The sequence below is a fragment of the Marmota monax genome, unplaced genomic scaffold, assembly GCF_021218885.2.
Source record: "Marmota monax isolate L192 unplaced genomic scaffold, Marmota_monax_Labrador192_F-V1.1 WCK01_AAM20220418_F8-fsc00237, whole genome shotgun sequence".
Classification (NCBI taxonomy): Eukaryota; Metazoa; Chordata; class Mammalia; order Rodentia; family Sciuridae; genus Marmota; species Marmota monax.
The window spans coordinates 1,184,860-1,206,680 of NW_026694627.1; the positions used below are offsets into that span (position 1 = coordinate 1,184,860).

The following is a 21,821-nucleotide window of genomic DNA, read 5'->3' on the forward strand; positions in this document are numbered from 1 at the left end:
GCACCTGAAGGGGATAAAGGCTCTGCCTGGGCAGTCCCGCTGGCCCAGGCCACACCCAGGTCTTGAAGGGGACTGAGTCAATTTCAGTGAAGCCACTTTGAAGCATGGGGCTCCCCCAGGCAGCCCTGACGCCTGGCTTTCTGGAACCCTGAGCTTCACACACGAGCTCTGGGGGTGACATGCAGGACTTCTGTGACCAAGACTTGTCCATCAGGTCAGAGCTGCTTCAGATGGGGCAGGCTGATCTTGGCACTCTGTGTCAAGGGGTGGAGAAGCCCAGCTGTGGGTCAGAGTCCCCATCTCCCAAGTTTATCTGGACCATCTTCCCCTGAGCAGTTCCCACACGTTCTCCTTTTCCTGGTTCTCTGGGCTCCTCAACTATGGATTCTCCTCCAGCCACCAACCCGATTCCCCCCTACTCGTCTCCTTGGGTCCACACTGGCAGAACTGTGCTGCAGCCTAGCCCCATCATTAGCTTCTCTGCAAATCTTCTGATGGCTGCGACTGGCTTGCTCACTGTCCCTTCTCCATTGGCAGCTTCTGTCCCTCAACTAAATTAGTCACATCCTATCATTTTTTTTTTCTTTTTTGGTGCTGGGGATTGAACTCTGGGGCTCTTTACCACTTAGCTATATCCCCAGCCCTTTTCTTTCTTTTTGTACCAGGGATTGAACCCAGAGGTGCTTAACCACTGAGCCACACATCCCCAGCCCTTTTTATAGGATCTTGCTAAATTGCTGAGACTGGCTTTTGAACTTGCAATTCTTCTGCCTCAGCCTCCTGAGCTGCTGGGATTACAGGCGTGCCTTACCATGCCTGGCTGGACATTTCCATTTTGAGACAGGGTCTCACTAAGTTCCCCAAACTGGCCTTGAACTCACAATCCTCCTGCCTTAGCCTCTGAATGGCTAGAATTGTGTGCGCCATAATGCCCAGCTATATCCAATCTTTTTTTTTTTTTTTTTATGCTAGGGATTGAACCCAGGTACCTTTTTTTGTATTTTATTTAGAGACAGGGTCTCAGAGTTTCTTAAGGCCATGCTAAGTGGCTGAGGCATGATCTTCCTGCCTTAGCCTCCTGAGCAGCTGGGATTATAGGTGTGTACCATCACACATGGTGGTCACATCCAATCTTAGCATTTCTAGGTCTGGGAGGGAGCAGACAAAGCCTGAGCCTTCAGATTTTAGGCAGAGACCTGGCCTTCCAAATCACCATTTGCCCCCTTTGGCCCTTTCCATTTGTGCCTTCCACAGATTCATGTACAGAGGATGGAACATGTTTAAGAAGCTGAAACACATGTTTCTAAGCCATATTCCCAAAGATGCAGAGCTAAGTGGATCCCACAGACCTTGGGACAGGCTTTTCACTGAAGCCTAGACCTCAGGGCCACTTGGCCAGTTATCACCAGTATTCTCCATTGCCAGGCTGAAATATTTATTTGAAAAATTGAAAACACAGATGCAATGTATTATACAAAGAAAGTTCTTAATACCATAATAAAAGTATTGTTGGAAGGAAACAAAAGCCAGTGGCTACCTGCCCTGGGAAGGTAGGCACTCAGTGAAAAATGAAATTTATTTATAGGGACTACTCTAATGGAGAACTGGGGAAGAGGTTAAAAACAGAAGAAAACCAGACCCAACCCCATCCCTGCAAACCTAAAGGTTAAGTTTGTTATAAGTTTGAGACATTTGTGTTATCACCAAGATTTAACCAAACCCCCTCGGTTTGTCCCTGTTAGTGGTAATCAGCTTTAGGGCTTTCAAACCTGAGGTAGTTGAGGGTCACCTGAAAGACATGTCTGGAAAGATCTACTCTCAGAATTGGATCCAATGGCATCTAACCCATTATTTCCCATTGCTTTGGCTCCTGGGGGCACAAGAGAGGCAGTGCCACCATTGTGTGTCACTGGTCCTGGGAGATGAAGGAAAGAGCAGCTGATGGCGCTTTGGTTTGCTGCACTGGTGGCCGGCAGGCTCCATAGGTGGATCCCTATGCTACAGAAAGTCCGGTCTCTGCAGGACCAAGATGGCAGAGAGAAGGCAAAGCCACTCTGGTTGGAAGGCCCATGTTGGGAAGGCTTTCCTTGGCAGGATTTCCAGAGACGTGGAAAGGCGGTAGTTAGCAAGACACTTACCAGCTGTTAAAAACCAGGATGAAATGGAGCCAGGAGACCCCTCTATGCTAAGGAGCCAACCAGGAAGTGAGAACTTCCCAGGCTCCAGCTGAGAACCCCCCTTCCTCAGGGGCCAGAGGCCAAAGCAAACCAGCCTGACCAAAATGACATGTACTTATGAGCCCGTTATAAACCTTGGTGTCTGATTTGGTAGCGGAAACAACTCTAAGAGAGGACGCTCTGGACCGTTTGGTTCTTCCAGCCCCTGGGACTTGTATTCAAGGTGGGATCTTAGGGATACTGCTGTGGGCAGCAGAATCAGCATGTCATCTAAATTATTACCTAACTTTGTGCTCGGATGTCAAATAATCCCAAGAAAGCAGGTCTTTTCTTTCTGTTGATTATGTACACGAATATGCTAACTCTAAAGGTATTAGAGGACTGAATTACAAAATTAGATACCAGGTGCAGGTGTGCGCGTTAACTGCTGTCCAATCCTAAGCCATCACTGTGCGGCTGCCTGCGTGTGGGGACCATCTGCATTCACCCATGATACTTCAGCTACTAAGAAGGTCAGGAACTCATTGAAGAGGCTGTGAGGTTCATTTCCAGCTTTGAGATGGAATTTTTGTTTTCATCCAAGGTATTTCCCACCCACTCCTTTTTAGAAGAGCCAGACAGACAATTTGATTTGGGCTTGAGGATGGCACAATTTCTCATCTGAGCTATTATAAAAGGGATTAAGTGACATCTGATAGGTGGTGACACTGGGTCAGCCTGTGCTCTGGGGCGAGTGCCGTCTTGACTGTTTTATTACTTGGGCTGACTGAGCTCAGGAGGGTTTTTAAAATGACTGTTTTTAGAGCAAGTGTTATTTTAGGAAATTTTAATCTGTTCTGATATGCATATCGGAACAGATTAATTTGGGACATGTGGGTGTGCATGATGTAGACCACAAAAGCGAGGACTTGGTCCACCACCTCTGGAAAGGCTGACCCACACTGGGAACGCACCAATCAGCTTGACTGGCACAAGTGGGCCAGGGCACTGCACGCGGCGCCTTCTGAGTCTTGGGATGGAGAAACATTTCGCACAGAGAGGCACTGAACCCAGGACGGCCCAGATGCTGCCACAGACGCCTCCTTAGCCCAGCACAGAGGCTGCACGCCTGAGAACGGTCATCAGAGTTCCTGGGGGACAATTTTTAGAGTGTCCCATTTAGAAAATGCAAGGAGAGGGCATGGGGGGTGGGTGGGAAGGAAAAGGGGGTTGATTCACAGTGATCAAACAGAAGTCTCACAACCCGTCATGTGGCCGACTTCCTGACACCTCTGGGGGCAGGTCCGAGGAAGCGCCTGCTGGCGACCACCTATGAGCTGCTACAGATAAGCAAGGAAGACGCCGTTGTTTCCAAGATCAGAAGGTCACTTAATGCTGGGTTCATCGGGAGTGGAAAAGTGCTGTGAGGCTGTCCATCTCTAGGCGGCTGTGCCCTCTGTCCAGGTCCTGTCACAGGGCAGCGAGGGCTGGGAACGTGTAGCTGGAAGAAGCCAGAGCCAGTGGTCCCCCTTTCTCCAGGTCCCTGCTCCGAATGCTCTGAGGAACCTGCTTGCTTTGGGATCCAAGCCAGGAACAGCCCAGGGATGGTCCCTTGCCCTGTGGGTGATCTCTGAAGACAGACAGGTGTTGAGGGCAGCAGATAAGCCTCGCCTCAGCCACACTGGCGACTGCGATTGCTCCAAGCATCTCTTTGTGGACCGCTGCTGCATAAAGGAGGTTAGTAATAAATACGAAGGGTCCTTTCCTGATGGGAGCAAGTGGAGGTCTGATCTTCCAGATGTCGATCAGGTAGCACATGGAACTCTCTTCTTCAGGTTCAAGAGGATGCCCAGGCAGGATGCTGAAGGAAGGAACTGGAAACCCTCCTGCACTCCCCCGGGGCCCTGCCTGGTCTCCCGGAGGTGGCCTGCCTGCCACGGCATGGCACAGGCCATCCTCTCTAGGGAAGTAGTGTTGCTAGCACACCAGCTCCATTCAAGCATGTGATCAGGTGTGTGAGCCCCTTCAGGGAGCTCCCAGGAAGGGCGTCCTGGAGCCCTGTTGCCTGCGAAGGTGGACAGAGGTGCTCGGCTGGCCTCCAGCCTTAGGGAGGAAAGGCACTCGCTCTGCTTCCGCCTCCTGAGGAGAGCTGTGGCCCACCCCTGGTGAATGGCCTCTGCTGACCGGCATTCGCTCAGCGGGACACTCAGCGAGGAGGCCGAGCTGGAGCACCAAGGCAAAGTCTGCATGGCACCAGGGCTGAGGCTGCTGGGGCGGGGGCCCAGTGGCTCGGGGCTCCAGGGGTGTCCTTTGGAAGAGTTGGCTGAGTGACTGAAACTTTCAAAATATAAAACCAAAAGACCCAAACGACCACCATGAGAAGCACTGGGAATCCGCAGGACTGCCGAAGGGGGGGTGCCACGGTGGCCTTCTCGGCCAGGATACTCCCACCATCCCAGTCACTGACGCGGGCAGCGCCCTGGTTTGGAATCCACCGGCCCTTGAATGCTCGCAAGTTTGTGCAAAGGATGAAACGGAAAAGACTGAGAAGGAAAAAGAAAAGGAGAGGCATCAGTTCGTCCTCTCCCAGTCCCTCTGAGGAGGACACCGGCTGCTACGGAGGTAGAGCAGAGCGCAGGACTGGCTGGTGTCCTCCCCAGGAGTGCCCAGCTCCCCCCGCCTCTTTGGACCTGGGCTTGCACGTGGACAGCGTGGGCCAGCCTGGATACTGAGAGGTGGGGAGAGACAACAGATCATGGATTCAATCAGGGAGTCCCTGAGGAGGGGGTCATGCAGGTCCCCGGTTCTAGTCAATGGGAAGGTGTGGGACCAGGTCTGTGGCATCATAAACACAGAAGGGTGACGAGCATTTACACTCTGACGTCTGGGGCGCGGGTTTGGCTCTACTCTTTCTCGGGGACGGCTTCTTGCAGTGTAGATGGAGACGCTTCTGTTCCTAAAAGACAGTGATAATCTGTAACATGGCACTTGTGAACCAACCCCAACTGCCACCATAACCATGGAGCAATCATCTGTCCCCAAGTTCAGTGTCTAGGAAACCCCAGGAGGTATGTGTAGATGGTCCCCAGAGTCGGTCAAGTCTACCAGGAACCAGAGGCCTTGGTGAGATCCGGCGGCCACTCTGGATGTGTGGAGAAGCAGCACAGAGACACTGGCTGAGGGTGGTCTCCGGGCTGGAGGCCTAAGTAAGACCCCATCCCACCCCGTCTCTCCTCCTCAGCTCGTCTCTCGGCCATCATGGCCTGTTGCTGGCTGTGGACAGTCAGAACCTGACCATTATTCATCCACTATGGCCTCCATGCCGGGAGGAGATGAAAGTCCCAGGGTCCAACCTGGCGAGTGGCCTGGGAAGGCGTGGGGGAGGGCGAGTGCAGGATGAGGTCCCTGGTCAGTGTCCAGGCTGCAGCGTGGGCTTCCCACCCACTGGGTTACCCCGCTTTAGACTTGAAGGTTACCCCGCGGGCGCGAGGACCCCGGGCTCTGGTCCCCGTCTCACGGGGGCCAGCTCACCTTCCTCCCAGCCCTCGGCCACGCCGGCCAGCTCATAGTGCTTCTTGCGGAGCTCTCCCAGCCGCTGCCGCTCCTTCTGGAGGTCGTTTTCCAGCTCGAGCACCCGGACCTGTCGGAAGGGAAGTGGTTTTCTTCTTCTGCAAGACCTGTCTGGTTTGGACTGAAGCCCCGTCCTCCGTGAACAACTGGACAGGACCACAATGACAGGACGACTTGGCCCACAAAGGTCACCCTCGAAAGCTGAAACCTACATGGCCAGAAGAGCCCAGCGGTTCAGATATAGGGAGGACTATTCCAGGCAGAAGGGAGAGCGGGGCCAAGGTCCAGAGGAGGAAAGGGCTTGAGGTGTCAGGAGAATGGAAAGAGCCCCGCGTGGGTCCCGAGAGAGGGAGAGGGTCATGAGATGGCTGAGACACAGGCGGGATATTGTCCTAGTGTAAAGCAAAGGCACTGGAAGGTTCTAAACAGGGAGGTGACCTGTGGTCCTGTGTGTTTTTAAAATATCACATGGAGAAGGAGTGGACAGTGGCAGGTCCAGAGTGGGAGCACATTGGCGCCAGCCAAGTGGTTCCTTCCTTGTTTTACAATTAAAATTGATTAGAGTCAACGTAAAACATGCAGAAGGACAGAGGCAGCCGGTGCCTTCCGCCCACCTCCACCAACTCTCCGCTCCCAGCCGGACGGCCTCAGCCCCCCGACCTGGCCCTGCACTGGACGATGTTGAAACAAACACTTGTAAATGCCAGGGCCAGCTGCTCTCATAGGTAGACGATGGTGGCTGAGACCAGGGGAGGGAGATGGGCGACAGTGCAAAGAGTGAGGTTGTTTCTCAAGACTCAGAGTCACAGGATTGCTGGCTGGGAAGAGAGGGACCATGGACGACCCCTACTTTTGTGGGTCAGCACCCAGGTGCTGGTGGCAGTGCATTCACCGAGAAGGAGACAGTGGGAGTGGGGACCTGCTCTGCAGGTTCTGTTGAGATACTTATGTGGCATCAAATGGAGACCAAGCAGGAACTGGGAGCAGAGAGTAGACCTAGGCTGAGGAGAATTTGGTGTTTACCAGCATTAAGATGGTGTTTAGCCAGGTGTGGTGGCACACGCCTGTAATCCCACCGGCTCAGGAGGCTGAGGCAGGAGGATTGTGAGTTCAAGCCAGCCTCAGCAACTTAGCGAGTCTCTGAGCAACTCAGCGAGACCCTGTCTCCAGCGAGGCCGGGAAGTGCTCAGTGGTTGAGCATCCCTGGGTCCAATCCTCAGAACAAAGATGGTATTTAAAGCCAAGAAGGACGGAATAAAACCACTGAGCAAGAAGTCTTTCAGTATATACACGGCAATGTGGCTACGTAAGACGCTGAGTGACTATCTATAGTACTTCAATAATCCCAATCTGAATTTTACCCCAAGACCAGTGGAAAGATGTCAGATTTTTTTCCTAGGACCCCACTGATTCCTGTGCTGCATAACTTTACTGAGCCACAGAATGAAACGGCATCACCTTTGATGAAGTTACAGTGGATCCACTTTTTTCTTTAAACTAAAGTTTATTTCTAATTTGTATCAGCAGTTTTTGAAAGAACTGCCTATAGTAGGACTAAGTTTGTGGATTGCTCCAAGGTCCCTGATCACTAAGGGTTAAAATTCTGGAATCTACTAACCACTGCTCCCCGCCTCCAGCTTCCTGCAGTCTCATTTATTTTCCATCTTAGGCTGAAAGTGCACCCGTGTTCATCCCCTGCCCAAGGGTCTCTCTGGCTTTCCTCCAGGGGATAGGACTGGGGTTGCTCTCACCTGGGAATCCATCTCCTGGCGTTTGATCTGGGTCAGTGTCATGCTTGAGAAATCCATATTGTCTGCAAGGACAGAAATAAGAAGGCCTTATCACACGGTGTCCCTGGCCGACGCTCCCCTGAGAGGTGGTGACACCAGTGTTCTGCTGAAATGCCTGGCTGGCCACTGACCAAGATGTGTGTGAAAGTAACGGAGGGATTAAGGGGAAGGAAGGATGAAGAGATTGTGGGGCAGCCGGGATCTGACCTCTCCAGGGCCACCAGACTCAGTGCAGAGAAATGATAGAATAGAAATCTACTTAAGGGCCAGTTGCTGCAGCGGCATAAGCAGCCTGCGTACTGTGCCCCACCTGGTGAGGAGGTGAGCTGGTGGGACAGAGACGGAAAATGACAGCTTACAATAGAACCGTGGGAGGGCAGTGAGGAGGGGTGTAGAGAACGGCTACCTGTCTCCTCTATCTGTGATTTGCCCGAAATGGTGGAGGCCACGACCCCTGCGGTGGCCTGGTTCACTCCCCGAGAGGCCTGCTGAAGCTGGGCGAGGTTGGGACTGTCCTTGTCAGCTTTCACCTGCCAGGATAAGGCAGATTAGGCTCACCACACCAGGAGCAGCAAGGCTGGATCAGACAGCTGGTCTGAGGGCTCGAGACACTCTGTTGTCGCCAATCAACTTCTCTGAAACTGCTGTCTGTGGGGTCAGTTCCTGGTACGTCCCCAGTCTAATCGATTACTCCTGGCTTCCTGGCCAAACTCTAGCTTTCTCGCTCATTGATCGACTCTTCCAGTCGTGAAAAACAATTTGGGGCTGGGCACAGTGACACACACCTGTAATCCCAGTGGCTCAGGAGGCCTAGACAGGAGGATCGCAAGTTCAAAGCCAGCCTCAGCAACTTAGTGAGGCCCTAAGCAACTCAGTAGGTTTAATTCCTGGTATCAAGTGGGTGGGGGAACCCAACAATTTGGGCAGCAAGAAATAAGGATGAATGAAGACCAGTCACTGAGTGGGACCCTGGGCTCTGGTTACGAGCTGTGTGTGAGGACTGGCTGGGGCAGGGGTTCAAGTCTGGAGACCAAGGAGGAGAGGCAGACTTGGTTATTTGGAATCACAGAGCCACGCCAGGTGACCTGATTTATCACTATGCTGACTGGCTCTCTATCTGAGTGTTCCTTAAATGCCAGGACTGCTAATCAGAAGCTGGCCAGGCTAGGACCCTCTAAGGCCACTTGACAGGAGTGAGGAGATTGCAGGAGAGCCTGTGGCCAGCTAAAAAGGGCTCCTTGCTGGATTTAGGCCTTCAGAAGAGTGGGGTATGGCACCTCTAGAGGCAGAATTTTTGTTTGGGATTCAACCAACCCAGAAGGTATAACCCATCTGTCCTTGGGGTCAGTCCCACTTCAGTGTCCTGCAGAATCCAGCATGGGTCCTACCTTCGATGCTGCCACCAGCTGGGCTGTGCTAGCAGCAATTTCATGCGAACACACCATCAACTCCTCAAACTTCCCTCTGCCTTGTACCACCAGGTCAGCAGCATCCCTGGCAGTCAGGAAGGAGAGGACAGACAAGGTCACACGTGGCCAAACCCCTACAATCCCGCTGCCGGCCCAACCCTGTCCCTGGCCAGACAGGTTCTGCCTTTGCCACACCTGGGTTCACCAGGAGACCCAAGGTCCCTTTCAAACTCGTAGCCCCACTGTCCTATCAATCGTTCATCAGGGGACGGATCTTTCTATCTCCTTTCGCTGTTCCCTGAGGTGGGTCAGTGGAAGGGGGTTGGGAAGGAGCCCTGGCCCCACATACTTACACCATGATGGTGGCTCCCCAGCCCACGGCTTTGGAGGCTGAGATGAGTCCCTCTGTCCACCGAGAGTTCTTGGCATAAAATTCTTTAGGGGATGCAGTCCCCTGTGGAAGCAAAAGATAACTGTGCTTTGGGGACTTTTACCTATGGTGTCCCACCAGGTCTTCACTGTAACTCAGAGAAGCAAGCATTATTATTCCCACTTCAAAGATAAGAGAACCAAGACGCAGGGAAGCAAAAGTATTCTTCCCAAGGTCACCCAGGAAATAAGGGGAAGTAAATATGGGGATTTCTTGACACCAAGGCCTGTGGCATTTCTATAACGTCATTGTGTGTCTGTAGTTGGCCCTCAGTACCTGCAGAGTCCACGTAAGGATTCAACCAGCTGGGGATTGAAAATATTTGGGATAAAAACCCCACATCTGTACTGAGCATGTGCAGACTTTTCTGGTCATTATTCCCTAGCATTCACACTCTATCAAATCAGGTATTACATTGGTATAAGATTATTATATTATAGTCTAATCATAATTATAATACATTATATCAAATCCGGTATCAGATCAGTATGTATAAGTTATCTAGAGATGTTTTAAAGTATATGGGAAACTGGGGTTGGTGGCACATGTCTATTATCCCAGTGGCTCTGGAGGCTGAGGCAGAAGGATCACAAGTTTGAGGCCAGCCTCAGCAACATAGTGAGGCCCTAAGCAACTTAGTGAGACCCTATCTCAAAATAAAAAATAAAAAGGACGGAGAGTGTGGCTCAGTGGTAAAGTGCCTCTGGGTTCAACCCCCAGAACCTACTCCCCGAAAAAAAGTAAATGGGAGATGTGCATAGTTATGGGCAAACACTGTGCCATTTTATATGTGAGCCTGGAGTTCCTGGATTTTGCATCGGGAAGATCCTGGCAGTTCGCTGTGTCCACTGAGGGCCTGTACATTCTGTGAGTAACAGGAGTGGTTGCGGTCTGAGGGAGTCTGCAGGCTCTCCATGATTTGCCAAGAGGAGGGAAGACAGGGAACACTTTTCAAACATGATTTCTGCTTGGATTTTAAAAAGGGGTTTATGCCTTGGAAGAGTCTGAGAGTGTGCAGAGGCTCTTGGTTGGCTGCATCTTTTTACTGGAGGAACAGACCCCGGAGCTAGAAACAGCACCTCTGGGGCAGAGAGACTCTTCCTCTCTGGGACGAGTCAGGCTCTGTCCCTGCCCTAGACAGCGCTCTGCTTCCCAAGCTGCAGCTGTCACAGCATATGAGGGGCCCACAGGCCAGCGCCAGCCCTAGCAGAGGAGTGGGAAGGAACCCAAGGGACATGTGGGCCAGGGGCTGACAATGGGCTCTCTGGGGCACAAGCATGGGCTGACTCTGCCACTGGGTGCAGGCCGGCTGCGCCCTTGTGCACGGTGAGCATGGCTGGCCCTCCGTTATCTGCAGGTGCAGCCAAACACAGATGGAAAGTAGTTTCAAGACACTGTGTCTGGGCAGGGGCTGGGGCTGAGCAGCAGAGCGCTTGCCTAGCATGTGTGAGGAGGCACTGGGTTTGACCCTCAGCACTGCATATAAAGAAAGAAATAAAATAAAGGTCCATCAACAACTAAAAAAAATATTTAAAAAAGTACTGCATCTGTACTGAACAAACACGGAGGGATATTTTTCTTGTCATTAATCCCTAAGCAATGCAGTGTGACAGCTATTCCACAGCCTCTGGGCTGCACTAGGTATCATCAGTCACCTGCAGGGCAAGAGCGTGCAGGAGGGTGTGAGCAGACTCCACGCCAACCCTGTGCCACGGGGTACAAGGGATCTGATCACCCAAGGGTTCTGGAATTGGGGAGGGTCCTGATACCTGACAGACACCTAGGGGTGACGGCTCAGGCCTGCTCCTGGGGTTCGCCCAGGTTCCACACTTCCTCCTCAAAGGACCTGGAGTGCAGTGTGCATGGGGTTCCCACAGCCAGTCTACCTGAGGTGTGCGAGCTGCAGCTGGAAGCTGTGGCTGGCTGCCCTTCTGTGAGTGGGGAGGCCCCCTAGTGCCTGCTCTTGTCCAGATCAAAAGACTGCTGTGGACACAGGACAGGCCCGCAGCTCAGCTGGACTCCAGGGGCTGTGGGGGAGCCACGGTCAAGGCCCATGAGGCCTGCCTCTGGGCTCCAAGCAATGCTCACCCTGCCGCTCTCCACGATCTCCCTCTGTAGGTCCTTTGAGGCCACAATCAGGACCTGGATGGCCTGCATCAGGCTGGTGCAGGAACCGAGGATCCTGTTGAAAAGAGAAAAATGAACAACAAACATGTCAGACACAGAGGCCAAGACAAACTCTCCTCTTCGTCAGCCCAAGCTACAGCCGACTTGGAATGGGAAGGAGAAGCAGGGAATGAGCAGAGGTTGCTGGGACACCGACGAGGTCGAGTGAGAACCCCTGGCTGTGGATTTGGTAAGGAGCAGCCGGTTGTGGTTCTTGGGGGTCTGTTGGCCCCACGCTGCAGTGGGAGCACAGATCTAGTCCTAGAGGGCACACAGGGTATGACCTGGCACCAGGAAGTTGGATTCTGCTCACCTGGGCACCGCTGTGTGGCTCGGACTCACCTTTCATTCACCTCTAACTTCACTCCTGTGTCCCCTGCTCGAGATTTGCTGAGCATTTCCTGTTAAAAGAAGCTTGGTTTCCGGATGGGCCACCTCCTTCTGGAGTACTGAGAGACCACAGTGCCCTTCTGTGCCTGCTCCCACGTGCTGTGGTAGCTCAGAATCCCGGATCTGGATGTCCCCATTTGTGTCCTTGCAGGGTTTGGGGAAAGAGCCCAGCCCTCTCATCTACTGGGGGTGGGGGTGGGCGCAGGTGCAGCAGGTGCTCTGTGGTCAGCAAGAGTCTTGACCTTCAGGCACTCAGGCTGATGTGCACAGAGCTGGCTCCCAGTCCTCAAGGCAGGTACTTCCACCAGGGCAAGTGGCTTGAGTCTCCCACCAAAGGGGCAATATGTGACCTTTGCAATGGTGCCCACTCAGCTTTTTGTGAGATTTGTTACCACGGATGAGGGCTGCCACTTAATGCTTCTGGGGTAGGTGTCCTTATCATTGCTGTTCTATAGACAAGGGGCTGAGTTTGGGCTAGGTGGACATAACTCACAAGTCATGCAACCTAATGAGCGGCAACCTTAACCTGAACCCCGGACATTCTGACACCAAGGCACCTGACCCTTGAGGAATCTGCTCACCTTCCTTAAGTGACGACCTCTTGTTTCCTGCCCCTCACGGATGCAATGATTTGGGTTTGGGTTTCTTTTATACGGGCCTTTGTAGCCTTCGTGAATGACCAAGACACGTCTAAGGGGCAAGGTTGCCCAGAAGCAGCTGCAAGTGTTGTTTAGAAGATCTTGCACTCACGTCCTACCTCTATCCGAGCTGTGGCAGTTTCAATGGCGGCCGAAGTGGCGGCCATCTCCTTGTCCACGAGGTCCCCCAGCTCCTCCTGTTTGATGTCCAGGCCCATGGGCAACAGCTCCTGTGAATGGCATCACAGAGAATGACACTTTGACCTCTGCTCTGATCTTTTGTAGACCTTCTGAGACAGAAAGGGTAGGAGGCCCCACAGGTCATGGACCCCATCTGGAACTGCGTGTTCCTTCCCTTCTCCTCTCACTCAGAACCCCTCCTTCTAGAAAGCCAGTGTCTGACTCCAAAGCTCCTTCAGCTGCAGCCACTCGGGCCCTCAGGCTCATATTCACACACACAGCTGTCCCTGCAGCATGGGAGACCTAGGTATCTTTACACAGTGTTCCCCAATAAGCCCGACCCTTGCTTCCACAGCAACCCCCTGAGGCAGTTCCTATTCCTGCTGTACAATGGAGGCCAAGGTCCAGATGGGAAACACCAGACCAGTCACACTGCTGACAAAGGGCAGGCAGGGGTCTGATCGCATGTCTAACTGCTGCAAAGCCCGAACCATCGTGTGTGATCCATACTAGAGCACACAATTCTAGGAATAGTTTAAAGAGTAAAAATGGACTCCTAAACACTATGCGATGTACACATATATGAAAACCTTCGGTATTCCATTGATAAGTACAATTTTTTACATTTTTATGTTATCAGTTTAGAAATACATTTTTAAAAGAAAAAATACTCAATGTTACCCACCACTCAATTTAAGGACTCGTTTATGAAGCATTATCATTTGGAAATGCATTACCTTTGAAATCCCCTTTGTATGTTGCCTGGATTCTCTCTTCTCCCTTCCTCCCTCTACTCCAAGATAAACAGAGGTCAGGAGGGTGAGGGGGGTCACTTTTTTTTTTTTTTTTGGTATTAGAGATTGAACTGAGGGGTGCTTTACCCAGTGCTTATTTTTTTATTTTGAGACAAGGTCTTGCTAAGTTGCTGAGGCTGGTCTTGAACTTGCTATCCTCTTGTCTAAGCCTCCCAAGATCTGGAATTATGGGCCTATGCCATCACGCCTAGTTAAGATTTCATTTATAGAAGGTCTATAACTAATGGTATATTATTTAGGCAGAAAAAAAGAGGACATGGTCTATTATCTTTTCTATTATCCTCCTCTAGAAAGCTAATTAGGCATTCTTTTTTCCCTCTTAATAATTACATTCCAATTTATAGAACCACTGCCACACTGTGAAATTCTTTCACTTCCATCATCCAGTTCACTAATCTTCTCTTTAGCTTTGTTTAATCAACTGCTGAAATTGGATACCAAGTTATCACTTTTTTTTTTTTAATAATGATTTAGTTTACAGATTTTTTTTGTTTGTTTGTTTATTTAGTTTGTTTATGTGGTGCTGGGGATCAAACCCAGTGCCTCATGCATGCTAGGGAAGCACTCTACCACTGAGCCACAACTCCAGCCCCCAAGTTATCACTTTCAATGATTATATTTTTCATTTCTAAAAGTTCTATGGCTCTTTTCCAAATATTCCTTGGTACTTCTGAAAATAGTTTATTCCTTTGTCATGTTTATTACCTTTAAAAAATGTCTTTAAATGCATCAAACATACTTACTGTAAACTTACATTCCTTGGAAATCTATCTGTGAACCTTCTTTGGGGTCTAAATTCAAAGAACATTCCTCTATCGATAGCTAGGATCTTTTGCCAGGTACCTAGGCCTCTCACATCCCAACAGTGTTAATTTTCTGTTTGGGGTTTTCCAGGCCATATAAATAGTATGAAATTGGACCTTATATCCATGGTAGCTTGGGGTTAAAATTTCTCTAGGGACCTGTTTCTTCCCTCAGAACCAAGGAAGAGAGAAGTCTCTTCTGTAGGGCAGGTTCTGGGTACACTTTCATTGCTTTTTGAAGTATGGCACATGAATTCGTGCCTTGAGGATGACCCCACTGCTCAAGGTGTGGTCGATTTAGGATTCCTTTTTTGGGAGGCAGGATTTCCATCTCCACCTTTTGGCCCACTCAGTCCTAAGTCTTGTTTCTTCTCTCCTGTGTCGTATGTGTGGCTGATCCAAGCTCCAGGTCAGCAGAGAGGGGCAACGTCTGTAGGACAAATGCTGACTCTAGCAATCCTCAGGACTTCCTTAGCTTTTAGCCAGTTTGATCACTCAATTAAAAAAAAATAATAATAATTTAAGTTTGTCCAGCATTGTCCATGTCCTGGGAAAGATTATTTGAATACCTGGTCAATCTATTGCCAGAAAGGAAGCCAGTCTGTGACCTTCTATCACACTTCTCTTTGCTTTCATTAATGTAATTTTCATGTCCTCACGGGGTCCTCCATATTTACTTAGTCCTAAAGTTTATCTAACTGGGCAACACACTGAGGAGGCTCTCCAGCAGGCTCTGCCAGTGCTGCCTATGCCACCACCTCCCACTTAATCACTGCCATAAGATGATTTTAATGCTGAAGCAGCAAGGTGATCATGCCATCTGGGTGGGAAAGAAGCTAGCAGCTCCCGACTGTTGGCCTAACTACAGCCATCTTTATGCACACTGTTCTTATTCTCAAGAGACAGAAACTTTCTGGTCTCTGTTCTCTCCTTGATAGATAAAAAGTTGCCCATCTCTGTTCCCAAGAAATAGTAACTTGCCATCTGCAAAATCAGGTGATGTTTGCTATGCCAGTCACAAGGTCTAAACCCGCCCCTAACGGACGGCCATGATTCTGGCCTATAAAAGGTAATGCTCAAAGGGGGAGCTGCTGCCGCTCTCCCTCTCCTGCCACTCTCCCTTGCTTGCTGCTTCTTTCTCTCTCCCTCTCTGGGTAGAGCAGCCTGTCAGGGGCCTGACAATAAATCTGCTGATGCCTCTGTCCTCGGTGTGCCCGTAATCACTCCTGTGCCAGTTTGTTTCACCCTCCACCTGCAGTCCAGGGCTCTGGGTCTTGTGCCCACTTTTCTCAGCACGTACCTTCCCCTGTCTGCTCTCCTCACATGGACATTCAAGCAACAGAACACTTGTAGGTCTCTACCACCTGCCAGATATGCTGGAGGCTAAGAAAGTCAAGGCCTCTACCTCTGAGGACTCACCTGGAGAGCATCAGAAAGGTAAGCAGATGCATGACAGTGCTGAGGGCAAGGGGAGGGGGAGAGGGCCCAGCAAGGTGAGATAAAGGCCAGAGAATAAGATCCTTGTATGTCAGGCTGCATACTTTGATTTTTGTTATCAACAAAGAGCTATCATCAAAACACCGTTTTTGGAAGAGAGCAGAAGAAGGAGGCAAGGAAAATGATCAGAGGGAAAGTCCCAGTGGGGGCTGGGGATGTAGGTCAGTGTGGTCAGTGGTGGAGTGCTTGCCTAGCACGGGCAAGACCCTGGTTCCACCTAGGAACAAAAACAGAAACAGGGTGTGGTACCCTCACCTATGATCCCAGCTACTCAGGAGGCTGAGGCAAGAGGATCTCGGGTTCAAACCCAGCCTTAGCAACTTAGGGAGGTCCTGTCTCAAAATAAAATAAAAAGGGCTGAGGATATAGCTTAGTGGTAAAGCGCCCCTGGGTTCAATCCCTGGTACAAATGCAAAACCATGAGTCCAAATGGGAGATGAGGAGCCCTGAGCTCTGGCCCCGACCCCTTCTTTCCCTAATCTTAGGGCACATTTTAGGAATTAATTAAATGTTATCTAATACTGTACTCTTCACATAGATCTCTATTATAGCTCTTACCACACTGTAAAGTAATGGCTACTTTTCTTACTTTTCCTTCCCATACAGTTCACATGCTTTTGACCCCACGTAACTCCACCTAACCCAATGCCTGGTACGTGGGACTCAGTCACTCCATCTTTATTGGATGTATAAATATGCTCTTGTCTCCACTGTAGGTGTCACCTGCCCAACCAGATAACAGTCCTTAGAGACAGCAAAACTGCTTATCCTTCTGTGCTACTGTCTGGCATGGTGACGATGACAGTGCCTTCTCAGTGAGCAGCCAGTGAGCTCAATATGGCTGGAAAGTGCTTCGGGAGGTTGGCCTTGACTCGTATGTGCGGAAAGAACTGGCCGTGGCCGGAGTGTCACGGCTCCCCTGGAAGCTCAACAGCTTCCACACCTACGAGTGATAATTGTTCTCCATGACAGTAACGCTGAGGATACCTCGCCGATGGCCTTGATCTTTAAGAGGCAGGTCCTCATGGTGGTGCTGTCTGCTTTCTCCAGGGCTTCCTCTTCCTCCAGGGAGGCCAGATAGGCAAGAGCCTCCCTGCCATACTGCTTACAGGCCTCAGTGAGAGCTGGAGAGGCAAGGGACAGTGACTCATGGCCCCTGATGGCCCTCTTCCAGGGGTGGCCCCTCCTCCCCAGTACTCACAGTCAGCGGGCTCGGGCGGGGCCCTGAGGCTGGTAGTGCTGCCATGGGCCAGGGTCTCACTGGTCAAGTGGGCCAGCAGGGTCACTGAGTGCAGAAGCCCACCAATATCTGCAGAGGAGAGAAGGAGGGTCCCTCAGTCAGGTCCAGGTGTCCTGTTCAGACCTGCTTCCTCCCTGCTTTTCTTTTTTAACCTGTGACTTATTTCTTTTTAAAATTTATTTATATATGACAGGGGAATGCATCACAATTCTTATTCACCCTCCCTGCTTTCGAGTCACACAGCACCACGTCTGACCACTCTGAGCCCAGCCTGGCTGCCCCTAACGACAGAGCCCATTCTTTGGCCTTCTTACCTTCTGGGCAGGCCAGATACTGGCCCCGGCTCTTTTCCAGTTGCTCAATGCAGCTGAACATGGACTTGACCTTGGCAAGAAGGTGATCTGTGAGAGGGAAGACAGGGCAGTCAGGACCAGCATTCTGAGGAGTGTCCCCATGCAGCCACATCCTGCTTCATGAGCACCTAATGGACGGCTGACCCAGTCCTGCAGGAACTGCCCTAGGACATGGGAAGGAAGGTGGTGGCTCTGTGGTTCTGCTGTGACCTACGTGGCCCTCCTCCTGCACTTCAAGAGCTGCACTGCTGAACCTGTCTGGTTCCATAGCCAAGAGCCAGGACACCCCACCTCGCCCCTCTCCATGGCCCACCATGGGCATCCGGGCTCTCCTGTGAGGTCCTTCAAGGACCTCTGCATCTGGCGGTGTTGAGCCTGACCTTGGCTTTCTGGTGGTTCTGCCTTCCTGCTCTGCACCCCACAGTCATTCCCATAGCTGCACCTCTGGCCACAGAGCTCAGAACACTACGCAGCTCAAAGGCACAACGGTGGCTCTCTCACATGTCCAGGTGTGGCTCCTGACCCTGCTCCCCCATCAGCTGGTCGGTGCCTCATCTGAACAAGAGGTCTCAGGGCCCCTTAGGACCCAGGCTGAGTGGAGGCTCGCTGGAGCTTTGAGTGGGGCCTGGCACAGGCAGTGCCCAGAACTGGCCAGTGGTCTCTCGGCACTATGTCCCTGCACCGCTGCTCTCCACTACTCCAGGTCTCTCCTTTCCAGCCCCAGCTCCCATCTCATCTCTCAGTCGCCTGTTTCCTGCATCTCCTGTGAGCTCTTTGCCCTGTGCGTCACCGGCCAGGGCCTTCCCACCTGATGACAAACCAGCACCAGCGGCTCCCACCCTCCTCTGCCTGTCCTTCAGGACCTCCTCAGTCTGCCAACATGTCCCTTTGGATTAAAAATGAGATCTATTCTTGGCTGCGTCCATGGTCTGACAAATTTCCAGTGCTTGGGGGCTCTTCCACCTACTAGGGACAGAACCCCTGTGTCCTCCAGGGGAAGTCTCCTGAGGCTTGGGAGCTGCTGAACTTGCATGTTCTCAGGACTCACCTATCTGTGCAGTGGGCTCCGTTCATTCTGGGATCATGATGGATTTTAATTTTTCTTTATCTTTTGGTACCAAGGATTAAATCCAGGGTGCTTAACCACTGAGCAACACTCCCAGCCTTATAATATATATATATATATATATATATATATATTTGTTGTTGTTGTTTTGTTTTTTGAGATATGGTCTCATTAAGTTGCTGAGGATGGCTTTGAACTTGTGATCCTCTGCCTCAGCCTCCCGAGCCTCTGGGGTTACAGGTGTGCCCCGTGCCCAGCTGGGATTTTTAATGCTCTGCCACAGCCTGCTTCATGGCCCTCCCACCCCCATGGAGTCTTCAAGATGATGAGCAGCTTTCTTTTTAGAGACACAGGCTGCTGCGTCTCCTTTTATGCCTTAAAGCAAAAACCCTGGAGCTGGGTACGGTGGCACACACACAGCGGTGGGAGGCTGAGACAGGGATTACAAGTTCAAAGCTGGCCTCAGTAATTTAGTGAGACCATCTCTAAATAGAATATAAAAAAGGGTTGGGCACGTGGGTCAGTGGTTGAGTGCTCCTGGGTCAATCCCTGGACCTCCACCTTCCCCCAAATCCCGACCCTGATTGTCTCAGCAATCTGCTCAGAGTGACACACTGACTGCTGCCCATGCCCTATGCCCAGAGCTTCCGACCTAACTGACCTGAATGGGGCCTGGGCATCCCCCAGAGACTCTGACGTGCAGCTAGGCTGAGAACCCCTGAGCTACGTTTCTCGTGGGATTCGGTGCCAACAGGTAGCACCAGGCACCGTGGGCAGGGTAGGGGTAAGAGTACCTGCGGATCCAGCGCAGCTGATGAGCGCGGGCTCCTCCATCTGGCTCAGGGCCTCCTGGATCACCAGATCCGCAGCCTTCCTAGACCCCACCAGGAGCCTCTTCTGCTGGTCCTTAGCAAGCTGGCCCATAGATTCCTACAAGTGGCCCAGGGATGCGAGAGTCAGCCATGGACCCCACGAGAGCCCCGAGTATCATCTGCCTGGGACCTTGCTGGGATCCTGGCCTCTCAGTTCAGGTGGTCACTAGTGGGGTCCAGGCCAGTTGGCTCAACACAGAGACCACTTGAACCATGGCCACAGGAGACTGCTGGGCGGTCCCTGAGACCCACTCTCCACTCCTGGGGGAGAAGGCCCAGTGCGTCCTTTCTCGTAGGACAGAGGGCACTGTGGGCTTGCTCTTTGGCTGGCACCAGGCACCGCGCCTACCAAAAGCCTCTGGACCCTTCCTCAGAGGCCCATGGTGTGAGTTGGTGGTTGCTTAGCCCTGGTGGGTGTTCACGACGTGCCTGTGTACTGGCCAGTTTGAGCTGTGTGCCTTCCAGCTGTTCTCGAAGGGTTACTAATTCCTCTTCCCGAAGAGCCACTGTGTTGGCCAAGCTGACCCGCTCCTCCTCCAGTTCAGCGACCTTCATTGTCCATTTTGCTTCTGACTGCAATGGAGACCATGGGAAAATTAAACCGTGCCCTTTCCCCAGGTCCAGACCCACCTCCTGGCCCCAAGGAGCAGGAATTGAGGTCTCTTCCACCTCACGCTCACTGCCCCCTGAATACACGCCAATCACAGATAGGCCAGCGTGGCCATGGGCAGGACGCTGGGGGCTCACCTCGGCAGAGGTGTCCAGGCTGCTGTGGAGGAGCTGCAGCTCCTGTCTGCTGGTGGTAAGTTCTTGCTTCAAACTCTCTAGAATGCCCTGCTGCTCTTGAGTCTGAAAGAGAAGCCAAACCGGAGGTCTCTGGGCTGGGTGACCGCTGGAGGGAACACAGTAAGGAAAGTCCCCTGAGCTGTCAAGGCCAGACTGCTACTCTACTGTATGTAAGATAAAAAGTGCAGGGGAGGTGACACCTGAGACTGTACCCCTTCTGGCTAAGTCCTCAAGGGAGGCCTCCCGAGGATAATTTCCAAATGCCATACTTGAATCCACAACACTAATCAAAGTAAAATCAGACCTTAAATTGATACATCCCAACACTTGCTACAGCTGGCTGCGCATCTCGCCATCGCAAATCGCCCCTTCCCTGGAATTCTTTCTAAGTGGTGTTTTTTAAAGAGTTGGCACTTTAGTAGGAATTCATGACTAACATGTTCAAAAAATGATTTAAAAAGAAGAGAAAATACCCAAAGTCATCAAATAGTGAGGGGAGCATCGCTTGGTGACACTTCTTCCTCTAGGTGATGTGTTCTTTTGATTTGGATTACAGACTCGTGCACAGGGTCCTCTAAGGCTCCGTGTCCAGTTTTGCTCATGTGACCTTACTCCACCCCAAGCCCCAGCACGATGGAGTTCTCTTGCTGGCAAATCTGTGAGTGCATTCCTCCCCTGCTTTCCCTCCCTGGAACTCTCCTTGGGAAACTTCTACTGGGAAACCCCATTCGACTCGGGTCCCTTCATTACCTCCTGCTCCTAAACCACATGTGCACTGGTGACTGTGCCCCGATGTCCTGTGAGGTCTCCAAAGGCCCTCCCAGAGGCTCCATGGAGCGGATGACAGATGGCTTTGATCTGTGGTGGGCCTGAGGCCTCCCCTCCAACCGCCCCCGTGACCCCACCCCCGGGCGTCTCTCCTCCACACACCTTCTGTTTGGCCTGGCTGCTCACACGCTCCATGGAATCTTCTAGCTCTTTTTTCTCTCGTTCCAAATCCACCTGGGCTTGTCTGGCCACAGACACCTGTTTGGTCACCTCTGCATTCTGTAAGGGAAGAACAGAGTCCTGAACTGGCGTCTCCTGAGCCTATGGGACATCTTGCATCCAGAACCAACAATCCCGTTCGGACCGTGAGAGCTGGGTCTGGGTGTCACCTTCCCAGGCAGAGGGGGGTCAGAATCAAGCCACCACCTTCAGGTTCTGTCTCTCCAATGTTTACAAAAATAACAGAAATGGGTAATTCTATGTGGGGCTGGCACCCAAGATGGAGCTCAAGGTACAGAGGCGAGGGGCCTTGAAAGGCTGGGGTTCCCCAGAGGAGGCAGCTCGGGGCCTGAAGGAGCCTGAGGCCTATGCTGCTGGCTCCCCATGGGGTGGGCTGCGGCTGGAGGGGTGAGAGTCCTACCTTCCGCAGCAGGTCGGCATGGTTCTGAACCAGCTCGCTGTACTTCTCCTTCAACTTGCTATACCGCTGCTCATTGGCCTGGGCCTTCCCTGCAGGGTCAAGGCTGAGGTGAGGCAACTGCCCTGCTGGGGCCCTCTGCCCTTGTTCCAAGTAACCTGGGGGCCCCAAGGAGGCTCCTTTTCCCCAGGAGCATAGACCTTCTTCTCCCTTAAAAAATCCTACTTATATCAACTTCTTTGGAAAGCTGTCTTT

General features: G+C 51.8%; 1 protein-coding gene across 4 annotated transcripts in view; it reads right to left on the reverse strand.

The window, feature by feature from the left end:
* Window positions 1-1,418: 1,418 nt before the first annotated feature.
* Hip1 (huntingtin interacting protein 1) overlaps window positions 1,419-21,821 on the reverse strand; it is a 133,812-nt gene continuing 113,409 nt past the window's right edge. For all 4 annotated transcript variants that reach the window (XM_046422709.2, XM_046422708.2, XM_046422711.2 and 1 more), the window contains exons 15-32: window positions 21,570-21,658; window positions 21,092-21,208; window positions 20,123-20,224; window positions 19,805-19,948; window positions 19,298-19,433; window positions 17,399-17,485; window positions 17,046-17,153; window positions 16,832-16,968; window positions 12,669-12,779; window positions 11,864-11,922; window positions 11,444-11,537; window positions 9,279-9,379; window positions 8,905-9,010; window positions 7,923-8,046; window positions 7,478-7,539; window positions 5,688-5,796; window positions 5,031-5,112; window positions 1,419-4,699 (exon numbers count right to left, since the gene is read on the reverse strand). In XM_046422709.2, coding sequence (XP_046278665.1) covers window positions 5,060-5,112; window positions 5,688-5,796; window positions 7,478-7,539; window positions 7,923-8,046; window positions 8,905-9,010; window positions 9,279-9,379; window positions 11,444-11,537; window positions 11,864-11,922; window positions 12,669-12,779; window positions 16,832-16,968; window positions 17,046-17,153; window positions 17,399-17,485; window positions 19,298-19,433; window positions 19,805-19,948; window positions 20,123-20,224; window positions 21,092-21,208; window positions 21,570-21,658 — 1,739 coding nt within the window. In that variant the 3' untranslated portion in view covers window positions 1,419-4,699; window positions 5,031-5,059. The remainder of the gene's footprint in view (window positions 4,700-5,030; window positions 5,113-5,687; window positions 5,797-7,477; window positions 7,540-7,922; window positions 8,047-8,904; window positions 9,011-9,278; window positions 9,380-11,443; window positions 11,538-11,863; window positions 11,923-12,668; window positions 12,780-16,831; window positions 16,969-17,045; window positions 17,154-17,398; window positions 17,486-19,297; window positions 19,434-19,804; window positions 19,949-20,122; window positions 20,225-21,091; window positions 21,209-21,569; window positions 21,659-21,821) is intronic.